General features: G+C 37.8%; 3 protein-coding genes across 3 annotated transcripts; all 3 read right to left on the reverse strand.

Annotated features, from left to right (window-relative positions):
- Positions 1 to 4: 4 nt before the first annotated feature.
- LOC124645335 (juvenile hormone esterase-like) lies at positions 5 to 5,360 on the reverse strand. The gene is made up of 10 exons (XM_047185136.1): positions 5,072 to 5,360; positions 4,188 to 4,340; positions 3,374 to 3,521; positions 2,956 to 3,150; positions 2,064 to 2,260; positions 1,611 to 1,767; positions 1,159 to 1,331; positions 741 to 891; positions 437 to 563; positions 5 to 219 (listed from the first exon to the last, which is right to left on the reverse strand). The coding sequence occupies exons 1-10, from the start codon at positions 5,315 to 5,317 to the stop codon at positions 33 to 35; spliced, it is 1,734 nt and encodes a 577-aa protein (XP_047041092.1). The 5' UTR covers positions 5,318 to 5,360; the 3' UTR covers positions 5 to 32.
- A 4,330-nt stretch (positions 5,361 to 9,690) lies between these two features.
- LOC124645300 lies at positions 9,691 to 10,537 on the reverse strand. The gene has a single exon (XM_047185101.1). The coding sequence runs from the start codon at positions 10,306 to 10,308 to the stop codon at positions 9,694 to 9,696; it is 615 nt and encodes a 204-aa protein (XP_047041057.1). The 5' UTR covers positions 10,309 to 10,537; the 3' UTR covers positions 9,691 to 9,693.
- Positions 10,538 to 21,785: 11,248 nt separating this feature from the next.
- On the reverse strand, positions 21,786 to 24,586 carry LOC124644999 (catalase). Its single transcript, XM_047184716.1, has 2 exons — positions 24,190 to 24,586; positions 21,786 to 23,548 (listed from the first exon to the last, which is right to left on the reverse strand). The coding sequence occupies exons 1-2, from the start codon at positions 24,244 to 24,246 to the stop codon at positions 22,082 to 22,084; spliced, it is 1,524 nt and encodes a 507-aa protein (XP_047040672.1). The 5' UTR covers positions 24,247 to 24,586; the 3' UTR covers positions 21,786 to 22,081.
- Between the last annotated feature and the right edge of the window lie 1,347 nt (positions 24,587 to 25,933).

The following is a 25,933-nucleotide window of genomic DNA, read 5'->3' on the forward strand; positions in this document are numbered from 1 at the left end:
ATCATATATTTTAGTTATTTAATTATAATTATTTATAGTTCATCCATAAACCTACTATTACGTAAACTGTGCCATAAAGGTAGGGTACCCCAATATCGAGAACGAGCTGCAAGATTTTCCTTCATTGTCGACTGGCTTTCTATTTCAAGGTACTCCATATTTCGTGCTGAAGTTACAGGTTCCCATTTCATTGGTAAGCTGATGGGTTTGTTTGGATTACTGAAATCAATAATGTATTGTAAGAATAGTTGACATTGATTGCTTTTTGTTTTATAATAAGTATCAGCTACTTTTAATTTTAGACCCGATAAGTTTGTTCGAACGCTGTACCTACGCTTAGATCTTCCAAACTAATCATAAGATATTTTCTTAATAAAACTTGTTATATTATTATCTCTTCGTTAAAATCTTGTAATCAAACTTCTGTCACACTTACCCTGAAGTAGCAAAATTTGTAAAAAGCGTTACTATAGTTTCACTCATCTTAAGATCCTCTGGAGAAAAAGGTTTGTCCATAAATCCGATCGGGAACAAATGCATCAGATCGTCAGCATGGCAAACACCTAGGACCGGGTTAAATATTGAGTTATTAGGTAATTAAGTATCATATAATCAAGTTATCCTAAGGTTAGAGGGTTGAGTGACGTGGTAGGCTCGGAGACACGGCAGTAAGGAAGAATCCCTCCGTGTTTCGGAAGGCACGTTTAATTTGGCTCCGTAGCCACTATAATATGACTTACCATAGTTTCCTTCAGGGTCACCAAATATTTGAGAAAAGCTGTTAGACGCTCTGTAAGCCAATTCGTAGAGGTAGATTGGATTCTTAGTGTAGCTTAATACGAGCTCTATAGCCTCTACAGCAGGGTAGGCAAAGTACGAATCTGTGTAAAGCTGAAAAAAGTAACAATGATACATGCGGATAAAACAAAATAAAATGTGCCCAAATCCTTACTCTTTCTAATGATTTGCGAAAGCGCAATATATAGAATATCGTTAAACTGCAATGTCAATTTCTTCAACTTCCAAACTAATAAAAACAAAAGCTATAACTAGGCTTATATGAAAGTTATGAATTTATGATAAGCTATTCAGTGAATATTCACACTTCTACAGTAGGTATTCACATTAAAATATGTAAGTACTCAATTAAAGTCTTACATCGAGGATCCCACGTTGTGTTGCCTGCTCGTCATTTTCTTTCAAGTATTTAGCTCGAATCTTCTTGGTAATCTCTTCAGCGAATGGTGAATTGTCATAATAAAAAGTAACTGGACCGATAGTATCGAAACCTGCTGTAAATTCTTGGTATCTCGACGAGTTTGCTGTGATCCCTTAAATAACAATAGAAGCATTTGATACATATGTACCTAGTATTGAGTTGACGAAAATAAATATACCAACCACAAAATGATAGTTTTATTGTAAAAGTTAAAATACCAGAACAAATTATAAGGTTGTAGAGGATGTAAAATTTTACAATTAAAGGTCTCACACTTGCACTGGTCAGGATCAGGGATGTTCCTCGCTCAATTATCTTATCAGTTAAAGGACAGTCTGTTTCCCACAACTTCGAAAAAATACATAATTGACATTCGAAAAAGACAACTTACAAACAGATTTTAAGCATCCTTCATCTTTGGTCAGGCCTGTCATCCAGGGAACAGCGGGTACGTCAGGTATTTTCCGGGGACTTCTCGTCAAAAATGCCCCGGGAAGATCTGGCTCCACAACCGCTTTGAAAGGCGTCATTGGTTCATAGTCCCATTCCTACGAAATTAATGAGCCATATAAGTAGGAAACCCATTTAGTTGAAACAAATAAAATCGTGCATAGAAAAATGCAAGACTGATAAAACGACAATAAGATAGGTACTAAACTACTGAACCGATGAGAAAAATTCTTTCACTGTTGAAAAACTACGCTATTTCCGTGTAACATAGGATATATTTTATTCGTCTACGGGAAGAAGTTACCCTGTAGAAGAAGAAAGAAATACTATAGTATAGATGTGTTAATATTCATTCTATGATAGGCAGGAACTAGAAGTAATAAAGCACACATACATAAAATTTAAATTCGGTGTTGATGATGTCATAGCTGTCCTTGGTGCGAAGACACTCGATCATTTTTTCTGAAGGGGACTGAGGACATTCCAGGAACTTAGCCAGACGGAAGGCATTGCGGAGAGCCTCGCCCGGTGGCGCTTCAGCCCAGGGCACGAGAGCTGTTCCTGACTCCGATATGCCTTTGTGAAACAGTCCTAAAAATACATTTTTGGTTTAAATCATTGCTTTTCGCACTATTGTTGGTCTAATTAAACCTTTATTTACACAAATATTGTTTTCTGGTGCATTCAAATTTTAAAATCTTATATATGGGTACCTTCTACGTCCTGTAATAGCAAAATTATTTATTTTGCTTTTTCTCTATATTGTATGATAACTTTTACTATATAAAAGAAACTAGAAGTATAAGATATGAGATACCCACACTTTGTCCCCTATAATGCCAACACTTTCACACTTTCCAAGCCTTAACCACAATAGTTGGTAAGGTCTTTGAACTCTTACATTAACGTGAGTAAAACATAAAGGTACGCGGTACTTTTATGAGTTAATCAACCTGTTACTCCAACAAATGCGTAAAGCTTGCCAATAACGTTAATAAATTATTAATGCTGTTATGGTATAATTGTGGTGCAGGATCAGATGATTACACTAAGCTTGTAAAGGTTTCACGGCTTTACTACAATCACAGTAGTAGTAGTTCTTACAATTTCACACCAGAGGCCTTCAAGATGATTTGAGAAAACTCTGACATCAGGGCTTATCAGGTGATCTGCAGCTCACTCGATAGAAAGAAGACTAAAATCGTCTATGAAAATGGGGTATGTTCGGAGACGAATCAAATACCCTTCTTTGATGGACTGATGATCATCGAGTAAATGATATTTACCTGCACTAGTGTCCGATATCATGTGGTAATGAACGCTGGCCCCGCCAGCACTTTCTCCGAATATAGTCACAGAGTTTTTGTCGCCACCAAAACTCTCTATTGTCTTTTGTATAAATCGCAGAGCCTCCTGTTGATCCTTCAGACCATTGTTCCCAGGGCAATGTTGGTCTTGAGTAGAAAGAAAACCTAATGGACCTGTAATTTTACCCATGTATATTAAAACCACGCAAAAGTCAAACATTATTTAAAGAAAATTTAGTCTATTCGATTAATTCGCTTTCATATGTTTCATATTGTTAAACCGATTAAAGCAAGGGGTTTCGCAACACCAATACAAATGACCTGCCCAAGTATAAATCTATCTTCATCCTTATTAGTTATGCTGTCAATTTAAATTACTGTAATGTAAGTAAATTACCTAGTCTGTAGTTGGTTGTTACTAGTATAACATCTCTGTCCAGAAGATACTGTGGGCCGTACATTTCCGTAGTGGCATCCCCACACATCCATCCACCGCCATGAAGAAACAGCATAACCGGCAAAACATTTTTCTCTTCGCTAATATCCTGCCAAGTTATTTCATAATATTTCATTATACTTTTGCTCATTCTACCTATTCTGCCTCTATAAAGGTTCAATGACGAGCTAGGTAGGTTATTTGATTATTTGTCATTATATAATTCATGTTTTTTTAACGCCTTGAAACTCGCTAAAACCAGATTGTACACAAAAAATTGCCAGCCAAGAGTGAATTAGGCTGTATTATCAAGGGTCCTACAGATATATGATTTCTAGGTCACCAAAAAAACATGATTATTCAAGTTTCTTATAATGTTTTTTAGATGGTTGTACTTTATAAAAGTCATTAAAGTACAGAAGTTGCGGAATTATTCTTCATCGCAAATTCTTTTAAGTTAATAATTTTATTAGGTACGGAACGCTAAAATGACCGTGGCTTTTTTTAACTTTAGAATATATCTCGCTTTGTCCGACTCTTGTTTGGAATATTTGAAATAAAAAAAATCTTCATTAGTCTTGTTTACCATCTCACTGCTCCACTGGCCTCTCCACGATATTTTTACTATTATTTTATAGAAGAAAGAATTAAAGTCGATATAAACCTGGTATACCTAAGTATATGCTCCCTGGGTTCGGGGAATAGTTTCTTTTGAGGTAAAACGTAACCACGAAACATCTAGTCTCAGATAAAAGTATTAAAAGATTAGACCTACGTTGTTTGTTTTTGGTGTGTAAATGTTCAAGTATAAGCAATCTTCTTGTCCCACGATGTCTTTTTGGCGAACGTACGGATTTTTCTGAACACAAACTGGGCTGACGTTGGTGGCATTTAATATTCCTTGCCATGGCGCGATAGGTACCGGAGCCTGTCAAAACAATGGTTTGTAATTAGCACTTTAAATTCATAGTTACATCGACGCCTATAACAAAATTCTTGAGTAAGAAACATACTGGTTGTGGAAAATAATCAGCGCAGCAAGAAGTTACTACCTGTGTAATCAATATAATAATGACATCTACTTTTTAAGCCGAGCTATTGTTCAACACTTTCCACGTAAATTTTTTATCTTAAAAAATCGTTGCTAGCTGTGTAAAGGTAAAGGCTTTTGAGCTTTCGAAACACATACTTTCTTATAAATTAATAATAATCACCAACTGTAAATTTAGCTAGAAATATTTCGCTTAGCTTGGCAGATTTATCACGGCACTTAGGGTTCTTTCATTCCTTGCCCGGTAATGCCCAATAGTCGTATTTACTTAGTACAAAACAAGTTACACCTACTATGGAAAAAATCATATGTTGTCACCACTTTGTTTTTAAACTTCGTCATGCTTTGCTGTTTGTTATATTGTTCATTAATACCTACAATGTGTACATAATCATAAAATACTGTTCTTACTAGGATTGGAAACAACCACAAATAAAACAAGATTGTTTTATTGATCTTAAATAACATCGCACGTGCATAGTAAATAACAATAGACAACCCTGCTTTTTTATATACTTAAGAATTAAGCTGAATTAATGTTTTTATGAACACAAAAACTGCTGTAATAGCTCATTATTTCGCAATAGCTTTACTAGAAATTAATTTACCTTAAATCTTAGGTCTCCAAGCGGTGGAATCGCGAACGGAATTGCAGTAAAGGCTGATATTTGGCGCCCTCCTCGGGTCTGCATATAATAACCAGATACTTCACCGAGCGGAGTCCGTACCACGGGTTGTTTTTCGCTTGTAACATCACTGGTACACAACAATATAACTAAACTTAAAGGAATGAACGTCGCTGTAGACATCGTCATTTTTCGTAACACGCTTTTTAAATGAAACCTGTTTGGCATGAACCCATGCAGATGATCGCGCCGCTTCGAAAGCAAAGACGAAATGATAACAAACACCGGTGTGTCTCAGGTTTTTATTATAAAGCGATCTATGTACTTCTAAGCAAATGAACCTACATCGTTGTATCACTACGTTGTGGCTCTTCCTTCATACGCTGCTGAGACTAGGTAAGGGAAAATTACTAAGTAAGTACCTTAGTAATGTTAGGTATATTTTCCTTTCAGTTTTAAAAGAAGCTCGTGGCTAAATAACAGCTGCAGGGGTCCGACGATTACAAACCTAAGCTGAGGTTGGCGCAGACCGCGGTGGGTGATCTTGTAATGACTTCCTCCGTGTTTTGTATGGAACTTTGAAAATGTGGATCTCAACTTTTATTTACACATCTTTAGCAGTAGTTACAGAAAGTAGAGTCTTCCGAACTGTTTACCACGGGATATCGGGTTGCCCATCACTGTTGAGGAAGTCAGAAAGGCCACTCTCCACTCCATGAAATCACTTGAACCAACGTACCCATCATAATCAGGAACAGGATAGGCAGATGATGATAATTTTAATAGATTTACCTATTTACCAGACTTACCTATAAAAAAATCACAGACCTGTGTTTAATGTGTTCTTGTCAAAATTTATACTAAATAAAAAAGAAGAAACATTTTTGTGTTTGTATTTACCCCAAAGGCTCCGAAACTACTGAACCGATTTGTTGTTGGAAAGGCTATATTTTATCCTGGGTACGGGTAACAGTTCTTACGGGAAGCGAAGCGAAGCATGCGCTTGACCCACTTGAACTTGTCACAGTTACGGTATCTTCCATACAGTGCCAGCTTTGGGGCCATCCTGAAAACTTTGCACTCTCGCTTTCTTCATAATATGCATGGTTCTGTTTCCCATAAATTAATGAATAAGTAAGCAAGCAAGATATACCTCAAAATCATAGTTCAAATCAAAATTAAAGTAGGCTAATTAGATTAGCATTTTCTAACGTCAAAATAAAACTTTATTTCGACTTTCTGTAACCCTCTTTGGTGCAAAGTTCTCATCAAGGCTAACACGAGGTAGGAAGCTGATACAAAATGTTCAGGAATTTCCTCGAGTCCAGGCGTTAGGATTACGCAAAAAACATAACAAAAATAGTCAACCAAGTAAAGAACCTGCTCCTATTTGGTATTCCGTTGAAGGGGGCGCCAAGTATAAGATAAATGGGAGGAAACCACAGCCCCAATGACGCCTTTGGGGGCTCTGGATGCTGGTTCTTGGATCTTGGACATTATGTTTCGATATTTTTTTTTTGTGAAACCAAACACAGGTAAATATACCATAGTAAAGATTACCAAGTTCATTTACGCTCGAGTAAGACCAAGAGAACTTAGAAAATTGCACACAAACTATTTAACTTAGCGTTATCAATGCGGTATCGTTTCTAAGAATGCAATAGTCGTGGTGGCTTAGTGGGTAAAGGACCAACCTCTCAAGTATGAGGGCGCGGGTTTGATCCCAGGTCAGGCAAGTACCAATGCAACTTTTCTAAGTTTGTATGTACTTTCTAAGTATATCTTAGACACCATTGACTGTGTTTCGGATGGCACGTTAAACTGTAGGTCCCGGCTGTCATTGAACATCCTTGGCAGTCGTTACGGGTAGTCAGAAGCCAGTAAGTCTGACGCCAGTCTAACCAAGGGGTATCGGGTTGCCCGGGTAACTGGGTTGAAGAGGTCAGATAGGCAGTCGCTTCTTGTAAAGCACTGGTACTGAGCTGAATCCGGTTAGACTGGAAGCCGACCCCAACAAGATTGGGAAAAAGGCTCGGAGGATGATGAGTACACTAAGAATGCAGTTATGCTTTGGTTCTTTCTTTCTACATATTTTTTATATCTGCATAATCTTGTGACTTTGATAGTGTCTTCAAAATCAGAACAGTCATACCTATAAGTAATCAATAAGCCTGCAATATCATAGTTTAAGGTAGGGGAGGCCTAGAAGGGATTTTGGGATTTACTCAAGCGCGGCAGATTAGTATATAGGGAGGTACCTATTACCCCATTTAACACCTCCACCAAGTATAAGCCCTGTATATGTAGCCGCGTGTCTAGAATAAAGGATCAGATTAGTAAAAAAAAAAATATCATCTGACATTCTCCAGCGCGTCAGATTAAGATAGGGTAAGTTAGTTATATGCTAAAAAGTGTATATTCCACTAATCTGACAATTTGCGATTGACGATAAGAAGTAGGAAGGTTACAAACTTGTAAAAAAAAAACGTCATCTTGACTTTCTCGAGCGCGGCTAATTTTTTTTTTATTTTGAAGGGAATAATTCAACGTTCACGAAAAATATATAATCTGACGATTCCCGTAAGTTAATCGATAAAGTTTAAAGCGTGCAGCTACGTGATGCCGGTATTCTCCTCCCAGGTTTCTATTCCTCTCTCTCTTTTTTCAATTCAATTCATTTGCAATAAGTGTTGGTACATTTTGGGCCTTAAATAATCTACACTAATATTATAAAGCTGAAGAGTTTTTTTGTTTGAACTCGCTAATCTCAGGAAGTCATACATAGTATGCAGATATACTGTTTTTAACGAAGACGATCCATTTTATTGGATACTTTCGTTAAATACGTGTGCCTTCCAGTTGCATTGTTTGTCTAATAATAAATGCCATTTCGTATACTTCTTGTAATTTATGTCCTCTATAATTACTCTTTATAGTCTTCTTTTTATACAGTCGTGGTGGCCTAGTCATGCGGTTAGACTGGAAGCCGACCCCAACATAGTTGGGAAAAAGGCTAGGCAGATGATGATGAGCCTTATTTTTTTTTATCTATGTCTATTAAATTGAATAAAATTAGTTTTTGTAAGATTTACGCGTAGATTATTTCCGTCAAGCCATGTTATTATAGATTCAATTGTATTGTTTATGTCACATGTATATTTATCAATGTCATTATAATTCAATGTAATTATTATAGAAATGTATGTAATGTATGAGCAGATTGGTACACTCCGCCAATAGCAATTTCATACATATCATTTGGATAGGCCTTTTTATCTAGAACAACCTTTATTATGACAGCTTTGTTGAAATGTTTGTCCGTTCTGGGATATAGATCAAAAAATGTGTAAAAGTTAAAACTAAATAATCTATTGATATCTCAAGTTTTAAAGGAATACCAAAGTGCTACAACGTGTATGTCTTGTAAGTACTAAGTACTTGCTGTGCAGACATTGGTGTCCAAGATAAACTTAGACAGTAAATACAAACTTAGAAAAGTTGCATTGGTACTTGCCTGACCTGGAATCGAATCCACATACTTGAGGTTGGTTTTTTACCCACTAGGCCACGACTTAGATAATGATTATAACAAAATTAAAAAACAACGGCATTGGTGTTAATTTTTCAAAGAAAATTAGGTTACAGTATTGATTATTATTATAATAGTTTTAAAAACTTTCCATTGTCAGATTAAGCGAGTCTCTCCAGATAATCGTCAGATTATAAGATGATTACGTTAAGGGTACATAAATGAACCATATATATCTTAATCTGACGCGCTCGAGTATTTCAAAATGGCGATTTTTTTTTGCAATTTCAAATAATGGCCACGAGTTTAGGTCACGTCTAAATCGTCAGATTATTGCATAAGAGACTTCGTTTTGGTTCACTTAACACCCCTTTTGAAAATCTGTCGCGCTCGATAAAATTATTTTTTTTTCCCATTTTTAACCCTTACCTACGACCACGCCCACCATGGAAACAGTCAGATTAATATACGTATGTTTTCAAAATGACGTACGACGTGCATGCTATTAATATCTGACGCGCTCGAGTATGTCCATGCAACTGTTTTTTTTTACATTTTTGAAAGTTTATAGCCGCTCCACCCATCGATGAAAGTGTGTGTATGTCAGGACATTTTTTTCTTCTTATCATCTAAGCTTCGCAATCTAATAGGTCTCATTGACGCTCGAGTCACTCCCGGTTTAGCACCCTTGCCTCCCCTACTATTCAGACACGAAAGATACATAGGATATTTGAAGTCAACTGCATCGGTCTTGGGCAGCCTTTCTCCATCCTCTGCCGACGACCAGCACTTTCTTCCTTAACTGTCACTGAATGCCACGAAATAATTATAATCTTGAGACAGAATTGACTAAAAGCCTGAAAACTACTTACATACTTAAGGTGCAGAGGGTTCGTGTCTATCGTAACACAAACCCTCTGCACCTGGCCTCATTGCAGAAGATGAAACTTAAATTATGTAGGTAATATTAACGCAGTACTTATTTATCAATTCATATTTCTGGCAAAGCTAAGTGTAATAAATAATAACATGCTATTCGAATTAATTCTTTATTGAAACGCTCTCACTGCTACTGTTATTTTTTAGGAGGAGGCTGGGTTCTGTTCATTTTTCTATTTAATATGTTAAATATTCTGTGCAAGAGATACGACCGCCGACGAGTCCTATATCTCACATTTTTTTCTGTTAGCGAAAGAGGCGGTTCTTCCTTATTTTCAATCGCGTTAGTTGATTTAGGAGCTAAGCTTAAATTCCTTCTTCGATATCTACTCGTTGAATGATGTGAATGCTTGTCATTCTTTCTTTTCTCTTCGATTTCATCTATTTTTCGCAATATATCATCATTTTGTTGGACAATGCGTTCTGCTACACTTTTTATTTGTGCCAAATCGCTGTTTAATTTTGGCAATTGAATTTTATTTACGAGTTCAAACTTTTCACTTATGGCAGCAACGGCTGCCATTAAGCTACTGTTGTCCTTCTCCTTCTCTTTACTCATGTCTGAGCCACTCGCATGGGTGCTGACGTAGTTCTGACAGAGAGAACACTTCCATTGATAACCTCTGTCTCCGCCATCACGGTGGTCCTTCACAGACTCATTGACGCATCTCATGTGGAAACAAGACTCACATATTCCACATTTGAGACCTTCGCCAGATCTAAGTGACCGCTGACAACGTTTACATATCATCCTGAAAAATATATGTGAAAGTTCGGTACGAAAATTATGTTGGAGGAATTACAGTGGTAGATACTTAGATCGCTAAAAGGACGAGACAAACTATAAGTTTATCATATTATTATATAACATCTGCCATTCAAAATACAATATACGAATAGATAGACCTGTTCACTCGACCCAAGAAATACCTTCGAAGCAAAATAATGACGAGAAGATAGCGAAGTGATGACTGCTGTACCTACAGAGTTCTTGGAGGGTAAAATTATATTTAAAAGCAGGCCAAGTGCGAGACGGACTCGCGCACGAAGGGTTCCGCATCATTATTTATGAAACAGCATCTACCTGTTGCCGTTATCGATATCGAGCAAAAATGAGCAAAAAAATCACGTTTTTGTATGGGAGCCTCCCAAATATTTATTTTATGCTAGTTTTGTATAGTATTGTTGTTATAGCGGCAACAGAGAAACACCATCTGTGAAAATTTCAACTCTCTATCACGGGTCATGAGATACAGCCTGGTGACAGGCGGACGGACGGACGGACGGACAGAGGAGCGAAAACAATAGGATCCCGTTTTACCCTTTGGGTATGGGACCCTAAAAATTAAGTCAAAAGAGGGACCTTAGCTGCCAGGTGGTATTGACTAATGACTCCGTGTTAAACGATTACCTATTTTGTGCCCATTCCCGCATTCGATCCTCGGTATTTAGATGGCCCAATAGCAGCTAAATTTGCCTACAAGTTATATTATAAGAATGATGACATACCTTTCATCAAATTTCTGTGGTATATCGGAAGCCACGGAGCCTATAATGGAAGGAATCACTGAGTATAATTTTTGAACTAATCACATTTGGTTCAGATTATTCTTGTACAAGTTGTGTCAAAGTATACATAAAAACAATGTCAACAAAATTGTAGAACATTATATATAAACTAAAAATAAGTAAAAAATCTACAAAAATATCTCAAAACATTGTAAATATGTAACGACAACGTACACATATGTCATTTATTTTCACAAATGAGCATAGACATGGCATAGACAAATAACTTGATTAAAGTAATAACTTTTCTTAAGCCCAAAAACTATAAATATGGAAACCTATCTACTATATACTATTATAACAGTGTGCAAGCATCTTTCTCAGTGTAAAAGTAAATCTCGTTGTAGGTAAAAGTTATAGCTATTTAGTATGATCTCGATGTAACGATTACATATCATTTATTTATTTATTTAACAATTTATGTACACAGTGAACATATAAAAGAAATAGACATAGCATAGAAATAGTACAAAGGTACTGCTTATTTCTAAATCGAAATCTCTTCCAGCAGACCCGTAGTAGGAGAGTTAGAATGAAGAGAAGTAGGTAGATAGACTGTGTAAAAGGACATAGTAAAGATATATAAATTACACACATATATATATAAAGCAAAAGATAATACATACATACAAAAATACATATTTTATAAAATGACTCTATGAAGAAGAGGAGGACAAATAGTAACTTTTGAGTTTCTGTTTAAAAGTAGCAACAGTTTGACAGTTCCTTAATTCAGGCGGCAGCGAATTCCACAACCGTACTGCGTTTACTGTGTAGGAGAAGGAATAAAAGTCAGTGGAATGGGAGGGGATTTTAAGGAGAGATTTGAGATGCGTTCTACAGAGCGCATCAGGCGAGCGAACAAATGAAAAGCGCTCTCGCAGATAGGAAGGAGTTTTGGGATTAAAAAGGATATTAAAAAGGAGACACAAAATGCGCGTGTTCCTGCGAAGACGAATAGGGAGCCACTTGAGTTCTTTGCGAAAATGAGAAACATGATCATATTTTTTTAGATTGAAAACAAAACGAATACATAAATTTTGCAACCGCTCAAGCTTATTTAAGAGCTCCTCTGTGGCATCCAAATAACAGGCATCGGCGTAGTCAATGATGGGTTGAATGAGAGTCTGAGCAAGAGAGATTTTGGTTTTCAAGGGCAAAAAGTACTGGAGGCATTTCAGAGTGTAAAAGGTCACATATGAACCTCCTCCTCTGAAATGCCTCCATCATCATATACGTATCCGGCAAATGTATTCCGCCAATCATAGTACCTTTTCAACGGCCTACGGGTCTACAAGAAGTATGAGGTCTTACGTATTCCGCCAATCATAGTACCTTTTCAACGGCCTACGGGTCTACAAGAAGTACGAGGTCTTACGTATTCCGCCAATCGTAGTACCTTTTCAACGGCCTACGGGTCTACAAGAAGTATGAGGTCTTACGTATTCCGCCTATCATAGTACCTTTTCAACGATCTACGTGATATACGAGGTCTTTTTTTATGAGAAATCATCAAATGACCCGCTGTGGATTAGCAGCCTAAGTGAGTGTCAGACTCTTATCGACAAAAACCCATGATGTTCCTTCGTAGGCCTTTTATGTACCAGAGCCGCTGTAACTGTTTCGAAAAATTCCACAGCAACGGCATGCCTTGGCCCTGCTGGGCCCCGCTGGGGTTGTTGACATCTCTTTGAGGAGCGCGTGGAACGACGCGCGTCGCTAACACCGGTCTTACGCAGACGGAGGGACGATGAGCCACCCGAACTCACCGCCTACAGACCCACTCTTGAATTAGGGCCGGGCGCGAGAGGGCTCGACAATATATGAGGTCTGGGATAGAACGATGAATTAAACTGCTGAACAAAGGCCTCCCCCTTTGATCTCCACAGACACCTGTTGGAAGCGAATTAAACTCTATAAAAATAACTATACTTACCTAAATATAACCATTTTTTTAATAACCTTGAGCTTATTTCTAATGGCCATGCATTTTTACAAGGTTGATTTGGAGAATAGATCAGCTAGCCCATAGATACCATCCAAAAACATTAAACATACTTACCTATCTATAACCCTTTGATACCACGCAATTCTGATGGAACCAGAATTTGAAATATGAACAGAAGACACGACTGGAGCCAGACCGGCAGCAGAAAATCACAGCAAAGCTAAGATCTAACACATTTCGATCTAGGTAGGTAATTAGTTAATATATAAAAAAAATTAAGGTTATACTAGGTATATCCCGGAAACGAAACTGTTATTTCTGAATGTATGTAGGTATATATGTCGGCAAAGACGTCAGTAATATTAAAATTTAATTATGCTAATTGATCTTACATGGTTCTTGCACTCAGTTACGCGTGGAAACGGAAATATTTAAGTACATTTTAAAACTTAATAGTAATCAGTTAGAATAAATCATATATATATATATTTTTAATAAGTAAAGTTAAACATGAGTTATAATAAATTACACTGGTCAACAAATTATTATTATTTTTTTGGTGCAAAGGTGAAATATACAATTTCTTGTAGAATATTTGATACGTAATCGAAGTCCAGAACATAAAGTTGCACTAGCACGTAGGGATTTAGAGATATACCCCTAATAAAGTACCAAAAACGCGTTTTTTTATGATATTTGATGTAATTTTTTGGGGACAGCAGAATTTTCTAGTAATTTCTAACTAAAGCCTAAATTCTAATTTCTAAAAAATAGTACTACTTTCCCCGCATTAACCCCATTTTAGTATATATTTTTGCAAGTTTTCTTTCTCAATATATACCATTTTAAATATAAAGTGGAGTTTTTTCATACTAACAGGCCAAATAAAATATAGGGAAGATCGAACTATCGTAGCTGTATACATATTTCATAAAAATTTAAACTCTTAGCGTTCGAAATAAAAATGAATTTCAATCGGGAAGAGTAGTACTATATAATGCTATAGATAGAAACTAAAAAACAATTTTGCTGTCCTTCAAAAAAATCGTCAAATATCGTTAAAAAACGCGTTTTTGGTACTTTAGGAGGGGTATATCTCTAAATCCCCACGTGCAAGTGCAACTTTATGTTCTGGAGTTCGATTACGTATCAAATAATCTATAAGAAATGATATATTTCACCTTTGCACCAAAAATGCTGTTGACCAGTGTTATCCTGGATCAAGCAACGACGGTAGTTGTTCCACCCAAGTACATTAGACTCCGCACCTGGATAAAAAGTTGCTCGTTGCCAATATCACAGGTCACTTAAAAGTCACTACGAAATATGGCCTCTACACACATACCTACATAACATATAAATATGTATAGAGCGCCTACTTCTAGCCACCTAGTAGTTCTAGCCTAAGATAAGAGAATACAACTAAGTTCAGCCAGTTACATTTAGCTTTAGCCGGCTAGAACTCAGCCTTCGTTCTTTAGCCGAAACACGTGTACCTATCTATACACTAGCGTTTTTTTTTTTAACAAAAAATAATGAATAAACTTCAACAAAATACAGTCCTGAAAAAGAAAAATAGGTACCTACTTAAATACAATATGTACCTACCTACTTATCCACTTTGGCTTTTTTTGTAATTTTATTGAAAAGTGACTGTTTTCATTGGAAAAAATAAATTAACATGAGTAATTTTTAGTAGGTACATTGATATTGTTCAGAATTCCACGTAAGATACAAATATGTAGGTATACTTAATTTTTATGATATTTGTTTAGATGACATATCAAATTTTTAATCTAAAAAAACCTTAATTGGTAGGTATGTACCTACCTACATACATAGTAATCTTTTATTTTTTGTTCGCTCGCCATGTTCTTTGCTAGGAGTAGCAGAATTATTTTTTGTCCGTGCTCAGGGCCTCAAAGAAGTTCAAGACGACTTACTACCAATCAATTAACTCCAGGGTCACAGTTCATGGGCCTTAAAGTGATTCAGCCTACCTATCGGATAAAATACAAATTGTGCATATCATAAGCATGCTGAAGCACAGATATAACATAGTGTATTTAGACCATTTTGATATAAGACACTAAAAAGCGAAAACAGTCAGGCTGCAAAAAACACACAAAAAGGTAAAAAATGGCAAGTCCCTAGAGGTCGGTATCAAAATAAACCCGGCAGCAAAGTGCAGTCACCGAATCGAGTTTATTTTTTCATTTTTTTTTATCTGTTATAATATTTTTGTATGTAATATGTAAGTTTTAATTTAAGATGCTCTATTCAACTACTTGTCCTCCCAAGTTGTTCACAAAAGCGTTTGACCACAATCCCACTAATTTGACTTTCTTGAGGTGGCCATTTCACCGTCAACCATTCGAAAGATATAGGTACAATTTCGTGGTAGAACATCTAAACCATAGGGCTAACTGATTGGTACTACTGTATTGGTAGACAGGCGAAACATTATGTAAATGCGTTGGTAGCGCCTTTTAAGACTTTAATATCAATGATACGATTTGAGTTAGATAGCTCGAGTCTGCCACACAGGGTCGTGCTAATCATTCGCTTTAGTTCAGTGGTTCTTAACCGGTGGTCCGCGCACCACTGGTAGTCCCTGGAGGCATTCCAAGTGGTCCGCGAAGCTTAGCTTCGCGACGTTGCTATACGTTAACTAACTTTATTTTTATCGACTTATCTATGCGAGCGGGGGTATTTGCAAAAATAATTAAAAGTTAAGTATGTTTGGGCAAAATTTTACGTAATATTTAGTTTAAGTCCGATAAAAATTTCGCTCTCCCTTCGCTCGCGTATTGAGGAACTATATGCCCTTATTTTTGCATTTGTCAACAAACAAAAAGTTAAGTACGTTTGGGCTAAATTGTACGTAATATTTGGTTTAAGTCCGATAAAAATTTCGCGCTCGCTTCGCTCGCGTATTCAGAACCTATATGAACTTATTTTTGCATTTGTCAACAAACAAAAAGTTAAGTACGTTTGGGCTAAATTTTACGTAATATTTGGTTTAAGTCCGATAAAATTTCCGCGCTCGCTTCGCTCGCGTATTTGGAAACTGCATAGGCAAGTTTCTCTTTCTTTGCATTTGCTTATCTAAACAACTGCCGACATGCGTTTAGCTTTGAGTAGTACTGAACCAAAAATTCAGAAATTAGTAAAGAGAATGCAGTCACAAAAATCTCATTCAATTAAAATCTGTAACTTTTAGTTTTTTCCTAAATACTTAATAAAGAAATGAGTGCTAATTATAAAGTATGCTTGTATTGTTCATCAAAGTACTCTCAATTCAGGTAAACTGATGAGGTGGTCCCCGGCACGACAAACTTTTGGTAAAGTGGTCCCTCATGTCTAAAAGGTTAAGAACCACTGCTTTAGTTGCTCTCATTATTATTTAAACAGCAGCCTAGTGGGCAAATGTGGACAAAGAACCAACCTCTCGAGTGTGAGGGTATGGGTTTGATTCTAAGTCAGGTAAGTACCATGCAACTTTTCTAAGTTTTTTATGTAGGTACTTTCTAAGTACTTATATCTTGGACACCAACTACTGTGTTTCTGATGGCATGTTAAACTGTCTGTAGGTCCCGGCTGTCAATGAACATCTTTGGCATTCGTTACGGGTAGTCAGAAACCAGTAAGTCTGCTACAATTCTTACTAAGGGGTTGCCCAGCTAACTGGGTTGAGGAGGTCAGATAGGCAGTCGCTCCTTGTAAAACACTGGTATCCAGCTGCATCCTGGACTGGTCTCCGACCCCAAAACATTTGGGAAAAGGCTCGGAAGATGATGATAATAAATATAGGTACTGTGTATAGCGTCTGAACACTAGGTAATGAGCAGCTGAGCGTGTCAACCACTAAGAGTTGTTTAGATATGGTGAAGACGTCCACGGGATCAAACTAACACGTAACGAAAGACGTTTTTATCTAATTTGGGCGAAAATCTACAGAGAAGGGAACGAGCTCTCAAGATGTATGTAGTTGGTGACTTGATACGCACACATTTCTACTAGGCACTGGATACGGGCTCAATGCTGCTAATTTAATAGTATGTCATTTGGATATCAATGTAATCTCAACAGGTACGTTTTAACCACAGCAGCCATTCTGCTATTAATATAAGACCAATCGTATTGGGGGGGTGAAAGGTTGTAAGGAATTCCAAGAGCCCAGCTACAATACAGCATACATAGGAATGATGTTTTAGTAAGTTATTAGGTACATCTGATGAGCACTCAGTCGACTTATAAAAATCGGAGATCTGGACAACTATTGTGGAAGTTAAGGAGGCCACTTATACCATCACACATATAGGCATGCATGATGTCTTAGCAAAAGTTGTTTGGCCTGATGGGTATTTCCTGATGACTTACCTATGCAAATCGAAAAGCAGAAACTTCTGATGTGGAAATCGAAAACTATCACTAATTTCACTGTATAGGTACCTAATCATAAAAAATCAATCAGTAAAACGGTGCTCACGCGTCCCCGGGGAACTACTGCTACGCGGGTGAAACAGCGGCATAACGACTAGTAATTTATATTATTCTAAGACACCGTGATGACTTTACTACAAATCTATTATTGTAAACTACATTATCATTTCTCTTCCACCTTTATTTAAATTTTATTTGGGGTCAGTCCAGCATGTAACTATAATAGCCTATTTTAATTTGTGTGTGAGGTACACCTCACACTGATCTGACTGCGCTTCCCGGGTCGGGCCGAAATCGCTTAGTGGGTTTTAGAAACTTTCACAAAGCAGTCAGCAAGCAAGCCTGGAACTTGGTGATTGATAAACTTGGTCGGGTTACCACGGTCATTCACTTCCTAATGACTTTAATCGTATTATATCATTAATTATCCAATGTACTGAGCTGAAATTTTACTGATATACAACTGATCTAAAAAACTAATAATTGACATAACATTCAGTTCATATATCCAATCCAGCGGCCAAATAACACCGCGCGCATCAAGACCGTGCTCGTGAAGAACTTAATATCATCATAACTTGCTACATACTTACAGGATACTAATGAAACTTCACATACATTTGAAGGCAGTTACAAGCTTTAAAATAACGTTTAAAGTAAGTCTTTAGACTTCTTATTGAGAGTGCTGGGACCAATTGAAATGTTTTTTCATTTAATGAAATAACCTTAAGATATGCAGTATGTTATGTTTTATTATTGCAGAACAAATTTAAACTAAGTCCTAAGAAGTCATGTACAAAATATGATAAGAATCCACTTAACCATTTCAAAGATCTAGCAAAACCAAAAACGTTTCCCCCGCAAAATCGCGAATAACTTCGCAACCGAAGAAACAACAAATACAAAATATGACACAACATTTACTTTATCTAGACAACTAATTGCAATAAAATAAAATAAAATGAAATAAAATTAAAATTTTCTGTTTGGCATTCGCACAGTTACATGCCTGTCAGAACAGTGTTTTATGAAAGGGCAGTCTAGCCTATCCCCGATCATCGCCAAAATAGTGTTGGCACTGGCCCGCACTCTGCGCACTAGGGATGCCGCGCGTTTGCGCATAGTAGCTTGAAAGCCATCGGTGCGCGATTCTGTGAACATACCCGAGGCGCTACAGTATCGGGGCAATCCCACAACTGCCCTGAATGCGTTATTGTATTGGACGCGGATGGCACTGTAGTCTCTGCTAGTATAGTGCGCCCACAGACTGCACGTGTACAGCGAAGTACAGTACGCTCTGAAGAGTGTCACTTTGACCTCGCGTGAGCACCTCGCAAATCTGCGAGCGACCATATTCGCTTTAACAGACAATGCCCTCCGCTCCCTTTCCATGTCAGCATGATCTCCAAGACTAACAGTTACGATATGCCCAAGGTATTTAAACTGTTTAACTCGTTCCAGAGCAACACCGCTAAGTTTCACAGGAGGTATGTTTACTGGGCATCTCGCACCCGCTGTCTCAAAGATCATATACTGACTTTTTTTAACATTGTACATTAAACCATGACCACAGGCATATTCCTCACAAGTCTGTATTAACTTTCTCAGTCCACAGATTGATGCACTCAGCAACACCATGTCGTCCGCATAACTGAGATTATTTACACAAACACCATCAATGTGACAACCAACATGTTGACTACTGAGTGCAACAATCAGACCGTTAATGTACACATTAAATAGGGTCGGAGATGTTAAGCCACCTTGCCTGACGCCACACTCAAGCTGGTACGAATCCGACATTACCCCCGCCCATCTGACATTATTGGTCTGCTGAGCATACCAGTATTGGAACACGCTGACGAGTTCTAGTGGCACATTTATGCTTTTCAGCTTATCCCACAGCAGCATTAATAGTATGTCATTTGGATATCAATGTAATCTCAACAGGTACGTTTTAACCACAGCAGCCATTCTGCTATTAATATAAGACCAATCGTATTGGGGGGGTGAAAGGTTGTAAGGAATTCCAAGAGCCCAGCTACAATACAGCATACATAGGAATGATGTTTTAGTAAGTTATTAGGTACATCTGATGAGCACTCAGTCGACTTATAAAAATCGGAGATCTGGACAACTATTGTGGAAGTTAAGGAGGCCACTTATACCATCACACATATAGGCATGCATGATGTCTTAGCAAAAGTTGTTTGGCCTGATGGGTATTTCCTGATGACTTACCTATGCAAATCGAAAAGCAGAAACTTCTGATGTGGAAATCGAAAACTATCACTAATTTCACTGTATAGGTACCTAATCATAAAAAATCAATCAGTAAAACGGTGCTCACGCGTCCCCGGGGAACTACTGCTACGCGGGTGAAACAGCGGCATAACGACTAGTAATTTATATTATTCTAAGACACCGTGATGACTTTACTACAAATCTATTATTGTAAACTACATTATCATTTCTCTTCCACCTTTATTTCAATTTTATTTGGGGTCAGTCCAGCATGTAACTATAATAGCCTATTTTAATTTGTGTGTGAGGTACACCTCACACTGATCTGACTGCGCTTCCCGGGTCGGGCCGAAATCGCTTAGTGGGTTTTAGAAACTTTCACAAAGCAGTCAGCAAGCAAGCCTGGAACTTGGTGATTGATAAACTTGGTCGGGTTACCACGGTCATTCACTTCCTAATGACTTTAATCGTATTATATCATTAATTATCCAATGTACTGAGCTGAAATTTTACTGATATACAACTGATCTAAAAAACTAATAATTGACATAACATTCAGTTCATATATCCAATCCAGCGGCCAAATAACACCGCGCGCATCAAGACCGTGCTCGTGAAGAACTTAATATCATCATAACTTGCTACATACTTACAGGATACTAATGAAACTTCACATACATTTGAAGGCAGTTACAAGCTTTAAAATAACGTTTAAAGTAAGTCTTTAGACTTCTTATTGAGAGTGCTGGGACCAATTGAAATGTTTTTTCATTTAATGAAATAACCTTAAGATATGCAGTATGTTATGTTTTATTATTGCAGAACAAATTTAAACTAAGTCCTAAGAAGTCATGTACAAAATATGATAAGAATCCACTTAACCATTTCAAAGATCTAGCAAAACCAAAAACGTTTCCCCCGCAAAATCGCGAATAACTTCGCAACCGAAGAAACAACAAATACAAAATATGACACAACATTTACTTTATCTAGACAACTAATTTTTTAGGTAAGTAATATTTATTTAAATATTCCCATTAGAAAGAAAAAGGTCTGGCTGGCGTAACGTTACGCCAGCAGGAAATGTTTTTGTGAAATAATTAAAAAACTATAAGCGCAACAAATTTATAAATGTGCGCAACAATTACAGAAGCCGCATAACTAGTTATCTATAAGATTCAAATGACCATTGTCGACAACATCTGGCCTGGGTAACGGACACCATAAATGCCGGTCTAATAGAGTGAAGGAATAGTAAGTGCACTTGTGTCTGCGCTAATGCTTGTGCACAACAATATGTTCTGCGTAGTTGGCTAATCTCCTTACATGAGAACAGCCGCCGTAGCCGATAATCGGCTAGGAGGACATCCATCATATCAAGCTAATTAAACAACGCTATCGCTTCAGAGTGAGTCCACTGTCGCCATGTCTTTGTCAATGTAAACTGTGTCATCATCCTCCGAGCCTTTTCCCAATCATGTTGGGGTCGGCTTCCAGTCTAACCGGATTCAGCTGAGTACCAGTGCTTTACAAGAAGCGACTGCCTAACTGACCTCCTCAACCCAGTTACCCGGGCAACCCGATACCCCTTGGTTAGACTGTCAGACTTACTGGCTTCTGACTACCCGTAACGACTGCCAAGGATGTTCAATGACAGCCGGGACCTACAGTTTAACGTGCCATCCGAAACACAGTCAATGGAGTCTAAGAAATACTTAGAGAGTACATACAAACTTAGAAAGTTGCATTGGTACTTGCCTGACCTGGGATCGAACCCGCGCCCTCATATTTGAGAGGTTGGTCCTTTACCCACTAGGCCACCACGACTCGATGTCAATGTAAATTGTGTAAATAACAAAAAGGTTTTTTCTTTGTAGTACCCCCCTAAGGGCTACAAAGCTACTGAACCGATTCGAAAATTTGTTTTACTGCTAGGAAGCTATTCCGAATGGGAAGGAGCCCCCGAGACGCGGAAACAGCTAATAGGTACACTGTACAAGCTAAAAATAAAACAACAATACTTTATAATCAACAATATTATGTAATATAATCAGTACCATAGTAAATATTATTATTAAGATTATTATGCCTTTAATTGATATATTATGCAGTTCTAATTGTAAATCACTGAATTACAACAAAGTTCTTTAAATAGGACAGCTGATGTGCTGATACATGTGTATAAAAATGGAATTATGTATAATCAGTACCATAACGAATATTGTACAAAGCCCCAAATATTCCCTGCAAGTTATTAATTCTTGCTACTTAAAATCTAATTAATGTAAATAGCACCCATGTGATCCATATTTATTATTTACAAATTGGCATGGTATTTCTTGAATGGAGCCAAACCAGCAGCCACCTTGTTACCTAAATCAGGGTGAACTTGGGTAAAGATCTTAATGGCTCTTTCTTGAATAAATGCTGCAGCATCCTTCAAATGACCCACAATGTTTTCAACGGCACGTTGTTTGGCTGCATCATCAAACACATCCTTGTAGAGTGCAGTAGCTTGAGAGAAGTTGTCCTCAGTCTGGCCACTGTCATATCTGTCAACATCACCACTAACGTTGTACCTGGGCTGCAGGCGTTGTGCTCTCGGACATTCTTGAGGGCCAGAGAAAGAGTTGGGGAAGTAGTTGGGGCATCCCTCTTGGTTGCTCATGTTTTGTGGTCCATCACGTTGGTAGTTAGACACAGTCACGCGGTAGGGGCAATTCACTGGAATTTGCAGATAGTTTGCACCAAGACGGTGACGGTGAGTGTCACTGTATGAGAATAGACGACCTTGCAACATCTTGTCCGGAGATGGCTCAATTCCAGGGACCAGATTGGCCGGACTGAAGGCAATTTGTTCAACTTCAGCAAAGTAGTTTTTGGGGTTCCTGTTTAATGTCATTTTGCCAACAGGAATCAAAGGATAATCAGAATGAGGCCAAATCTTGGTCAAGTCAAATGGATCAAACTTGCAGCTCTCTGCTTGAGCCATGGTCATGACTTGGATATACATTGTCCAAGATGGGAAATCACCTTTGGCAATAGCATTGTAAAGATCACGGATAGAATAGTCAGGATCTGTGGATGCCAGTTCACCAGCCTTTTCAACTGACAAGTTCTTGATGCCTTGATTAGACTTGTAATGGAATTTCACCCAGTGTGCCACTCCTTGAGCATTGACAAGCTTGAATGTGTGGGAGCCATATCCATTCATATGCCTGTATCCATCAGGAAGACCACGGTCACCAAATAAGTAAAGTACCTGGTGAGTTGACTCTGGTCTCAGAGTTATGAAGTCCCAGAACATGTCCGGATCCTTTAAATGAGTTGCTGGGTTTCTCTTCTGAGTGTGAATAAAACTAGGGAACAAAGTGGGATCCCTGATGAAGAAAATTGGCGTGTTGTTGCCAACAAGGTCCCAGTTGCCATCATCAGTGTAGAATTTTACAGCAAATCCTCGGGGATCACGTACTGTATCTGCAGAACCACTTTCACCACCTACCGTAGAGAATCTCACAGCCATTGGGGTTACCTTTCCAACTGACTCAAAGATTTTAGCTGCACAGTATTTAGTGATGTCATGGGTCACTTCAAATTGCCCAAAGGCTCCAGCACCCTTGGCATGTACAACACGCTCTGGGATACGCTCCCTATCAAATGCTGATATTTCATCAAGGAAGTTGACATCTTGCAGCAGAGCTGGTCCATACTTTCCAACTGTTTGAATTGCTGTCTTGACTCCAACAGGTGCTCCAGTCTTTGTAGTGATGTAACCAGGGGAACCCTGAAATATAATAATGATAGCTTAAGTATGTGCCAGATAACTATTCAAGGCATCACCTAATAGACAGATATGTATGTGATAAAATACACTTTTAAAAGTATCATACATTCACTGCACTATTAATGACAATATGATAATTCGCAAAGCATTACAAGGTGAACACCAAGGGAGGTGAACCTACTTATTGATATTGAAATAAACACATTCTAGATGCACACTTAGAAGGTAAAGAACTAACCCTCAACCTAGTCAAAGAACAAATTAAGTTTTCAATTCATTAAATTGCAAATTAGCCATAATTTAAATTGTATTTTAATAAAAGAAGTATCATTTGTTCAAGTGTAGCACACTTTTTACACAGTAATTTTGATAATGCAAATCAAGGTACAAAGATCAACCTAGAGTACACAAATAACGCGGGCCATAGGTTTTACTAATAAACACACAATGCTCAGGGCTCAGCTTGACACATTGAAAAGGTTAGCTACAATAATTTGCAAATGTCAAGTCAACATAAATATTCAGGATAATTATTCATTCGTCGTAATTCGCTAACAACGAAGGTTCGAGACATTCCACGTAAATTTAGCACTATATTTCACTTAGCATATAATCACTAGAACTGCAAAACTGTTACTTACTTTAAGGTCTTTCTTGTAATTAATAAGCTGGTCGGTGGCTGGGTCCCTTGAAGCCATTTTGGTTTAGTTGTTTGCAACTCCAGTAAGCATGCGATGTCAACAATACGGAGCGGCGCACTGGACGCGTACCGTGAACACAAGTAACTACCAGTGGGCTGCGTGTGTTGCTCTTATATAGAATTTCCAGCGATAAACAACTATCATGCCAAACGAGTGCGAGCACTGGCCATTACTTGGTAGAATAATAATACGCACTTATTACAAGTTTATCGCTATTTTGTTCTTTCGATATATTGTTTATTTCTGATCCCATAACTAAAAGTTAATTACACAGAGTACTTATACCTAAACGAAATAAAATCCAGTTTTCGTATTAACCGCCAAAAAGCCACCAGTTATTACATTTCTAATATATTGTGCATAGATTAGTAGCTATTTAGAAAATGACTAATTATTCAATAAGATTAAGATACGATACAATAAAAAATAATAAAATGTCTTTGTGCTGTGTCAACTTCGATGCCATCTTCTTTCTCTGTCTACGTCATCCAATGTCATCCATCATCATAGACTTGCACAGATACTATAATAAACTAGTTTTTAGTGCAAATTCTTAATGATTACGGTTTATTTTTCAGCTGTTCGATTCACATTTGAATATTCATTATTCGGCCCTATTTGTGCCTCTAAAACGGGTGTGGCGGGAGGCTCGTTCGATAATTGATTACAAATGGCATGAGTATAAAGTCCGATAACGTAAACTAAATGCAAATGGCCAGAGGCGTTCTAATGAAGGGTAATGTCCTCCTTTTTTCTAGACCGCAGCCAGCCCTTAAAGAACCTAAATGAGTTCAGCTCATCTCGCCATAGCATCGTAAACTCGCCGTGAAGTCGTTTGCTGCCGTTTGGTAATACTGGTTGTTTTATCCCTACAACTCATGGCATCTGGCAGGTAAGATGTTTGATTGTATCTATGATTTGGGTAATTACAAACGCTGTTCCTATTGCGGTCATTGTGTTTGGCACCTAAAATACTGCAGCGTTCGTTGGGAAATCCCAACGGCATTACCCATCTTATTATTTGGTCGCCACGCCTCCGACGCCTAAGTCAAGTCATTTTTATCGTTATTCACCATTGTAAGATTTTAAACACCTGCTTTTCTTGGCAAATTTCTTAAATGGCAGCATCAAATCGAAGTAAATAGCTCTGATCTGAAAAGAATATTCTGTGCGTCGGGTCTAAATTCTGGCCATTATATTGTGCCTCCATACTGAAAGGGGTAACATCAAACAATGCATATAGACAGTTGGGTGCCTGGTAGGTGCCTGGTAGGTGGTAGCCCGGTGGACTGATCGGTCTCTGGTAGCTGTTGCTGCATCCTGTGCGACCAGTCACCTTAGCTGAGGGTGGTGTTGGATCAGAATCGAGTAACTGGGTTTAGGGCTAAGACCTTAAAGTTCCAAACTTCAAACTGAACGAATAGGTACCGTTACGTGCGCATCTCCATTGCAGCAGTGGAACAGGGTGAATGTGTGTCGTCCCAACGACCTAGGTACCTACTTCAATCAACCAAATGTACCTTTGTAGGTACCTACACTATCTATTTACATAATAATTTTCTTTGATTCATTATGATAGAAATGTGGAATAATCAGGATTATTCAGGATAGCCAAAAAGTAATTCTTTAAAGATAAGTAATTCTCGTTTCTTCACAAGAGTTATTGACGTCATGTTATTATAGT

The sequence above is a fragment of the Helicoverpa zea genome, chromosome 31, assembly GCF_022581195.2.
Source record: "Helicoverpa zea isolate HzStark_Cry1AcR chromosome 31, ilHelZeax1.1, whole genome shotgun sequence".
Taxonomy (NCBI): Eukaryota; Metazoa; Arthropoda; class Insecta; order Lepidoptera; family Noctuidae; genus Helicoverpa; species Helicoverpa zea.

What these genes read in the sequence shown, in the direction of transcription:
- LOC124645335 (XM_047185136.1), bottom strand. Translation starts at nt 5,317, where the DNA reads ATGCCAAACAGGTTTCATTTAAAAAGCGTGTTACGAAAAATGACGATG. An exon ending in AACAACCAACTACAGACTAG is followed by an intron (nt 3,151 to 3,373) that starts GTAATTTACTTA and finishes GTAAAATTACAG; the next exon opens with GTCCATTAGGTTTTCTTTCT. An exon ending in ACACCGAATTTAAATTTTAT is followed by an intron (nt 1,768 to 2,063) that starts GTATGTGTGCTT and finishes TTAATTTCGTAG; the next exon opens with GAATGGGACTATGAACCAAT.
- LOC124645300 (XM_047185101.1), bottom strand. Translation starts at nt 10,308, where the DNA reads ATGATATGTAAACGTTGTCAGCGGTCACTTAGATCTGGCGAAGGTCTC.
- LOC124644999 (XM_047184716.1), bottom strand. Translation starts at nt 24,246, where the DNA reads ATGGCTTCAAGGGACCCAGCCACCGACCAGCTTATTAATTACAAGAAA. An exon ending in ATTACAAGAAAGACCTTAAA is followed by an intron (nt 23,549 to 24,189) that starts GTAAGTAACAGT and finishes ATTATATTTCAG; the next exon opens with GGTTCCCCTGGTTACATCAC.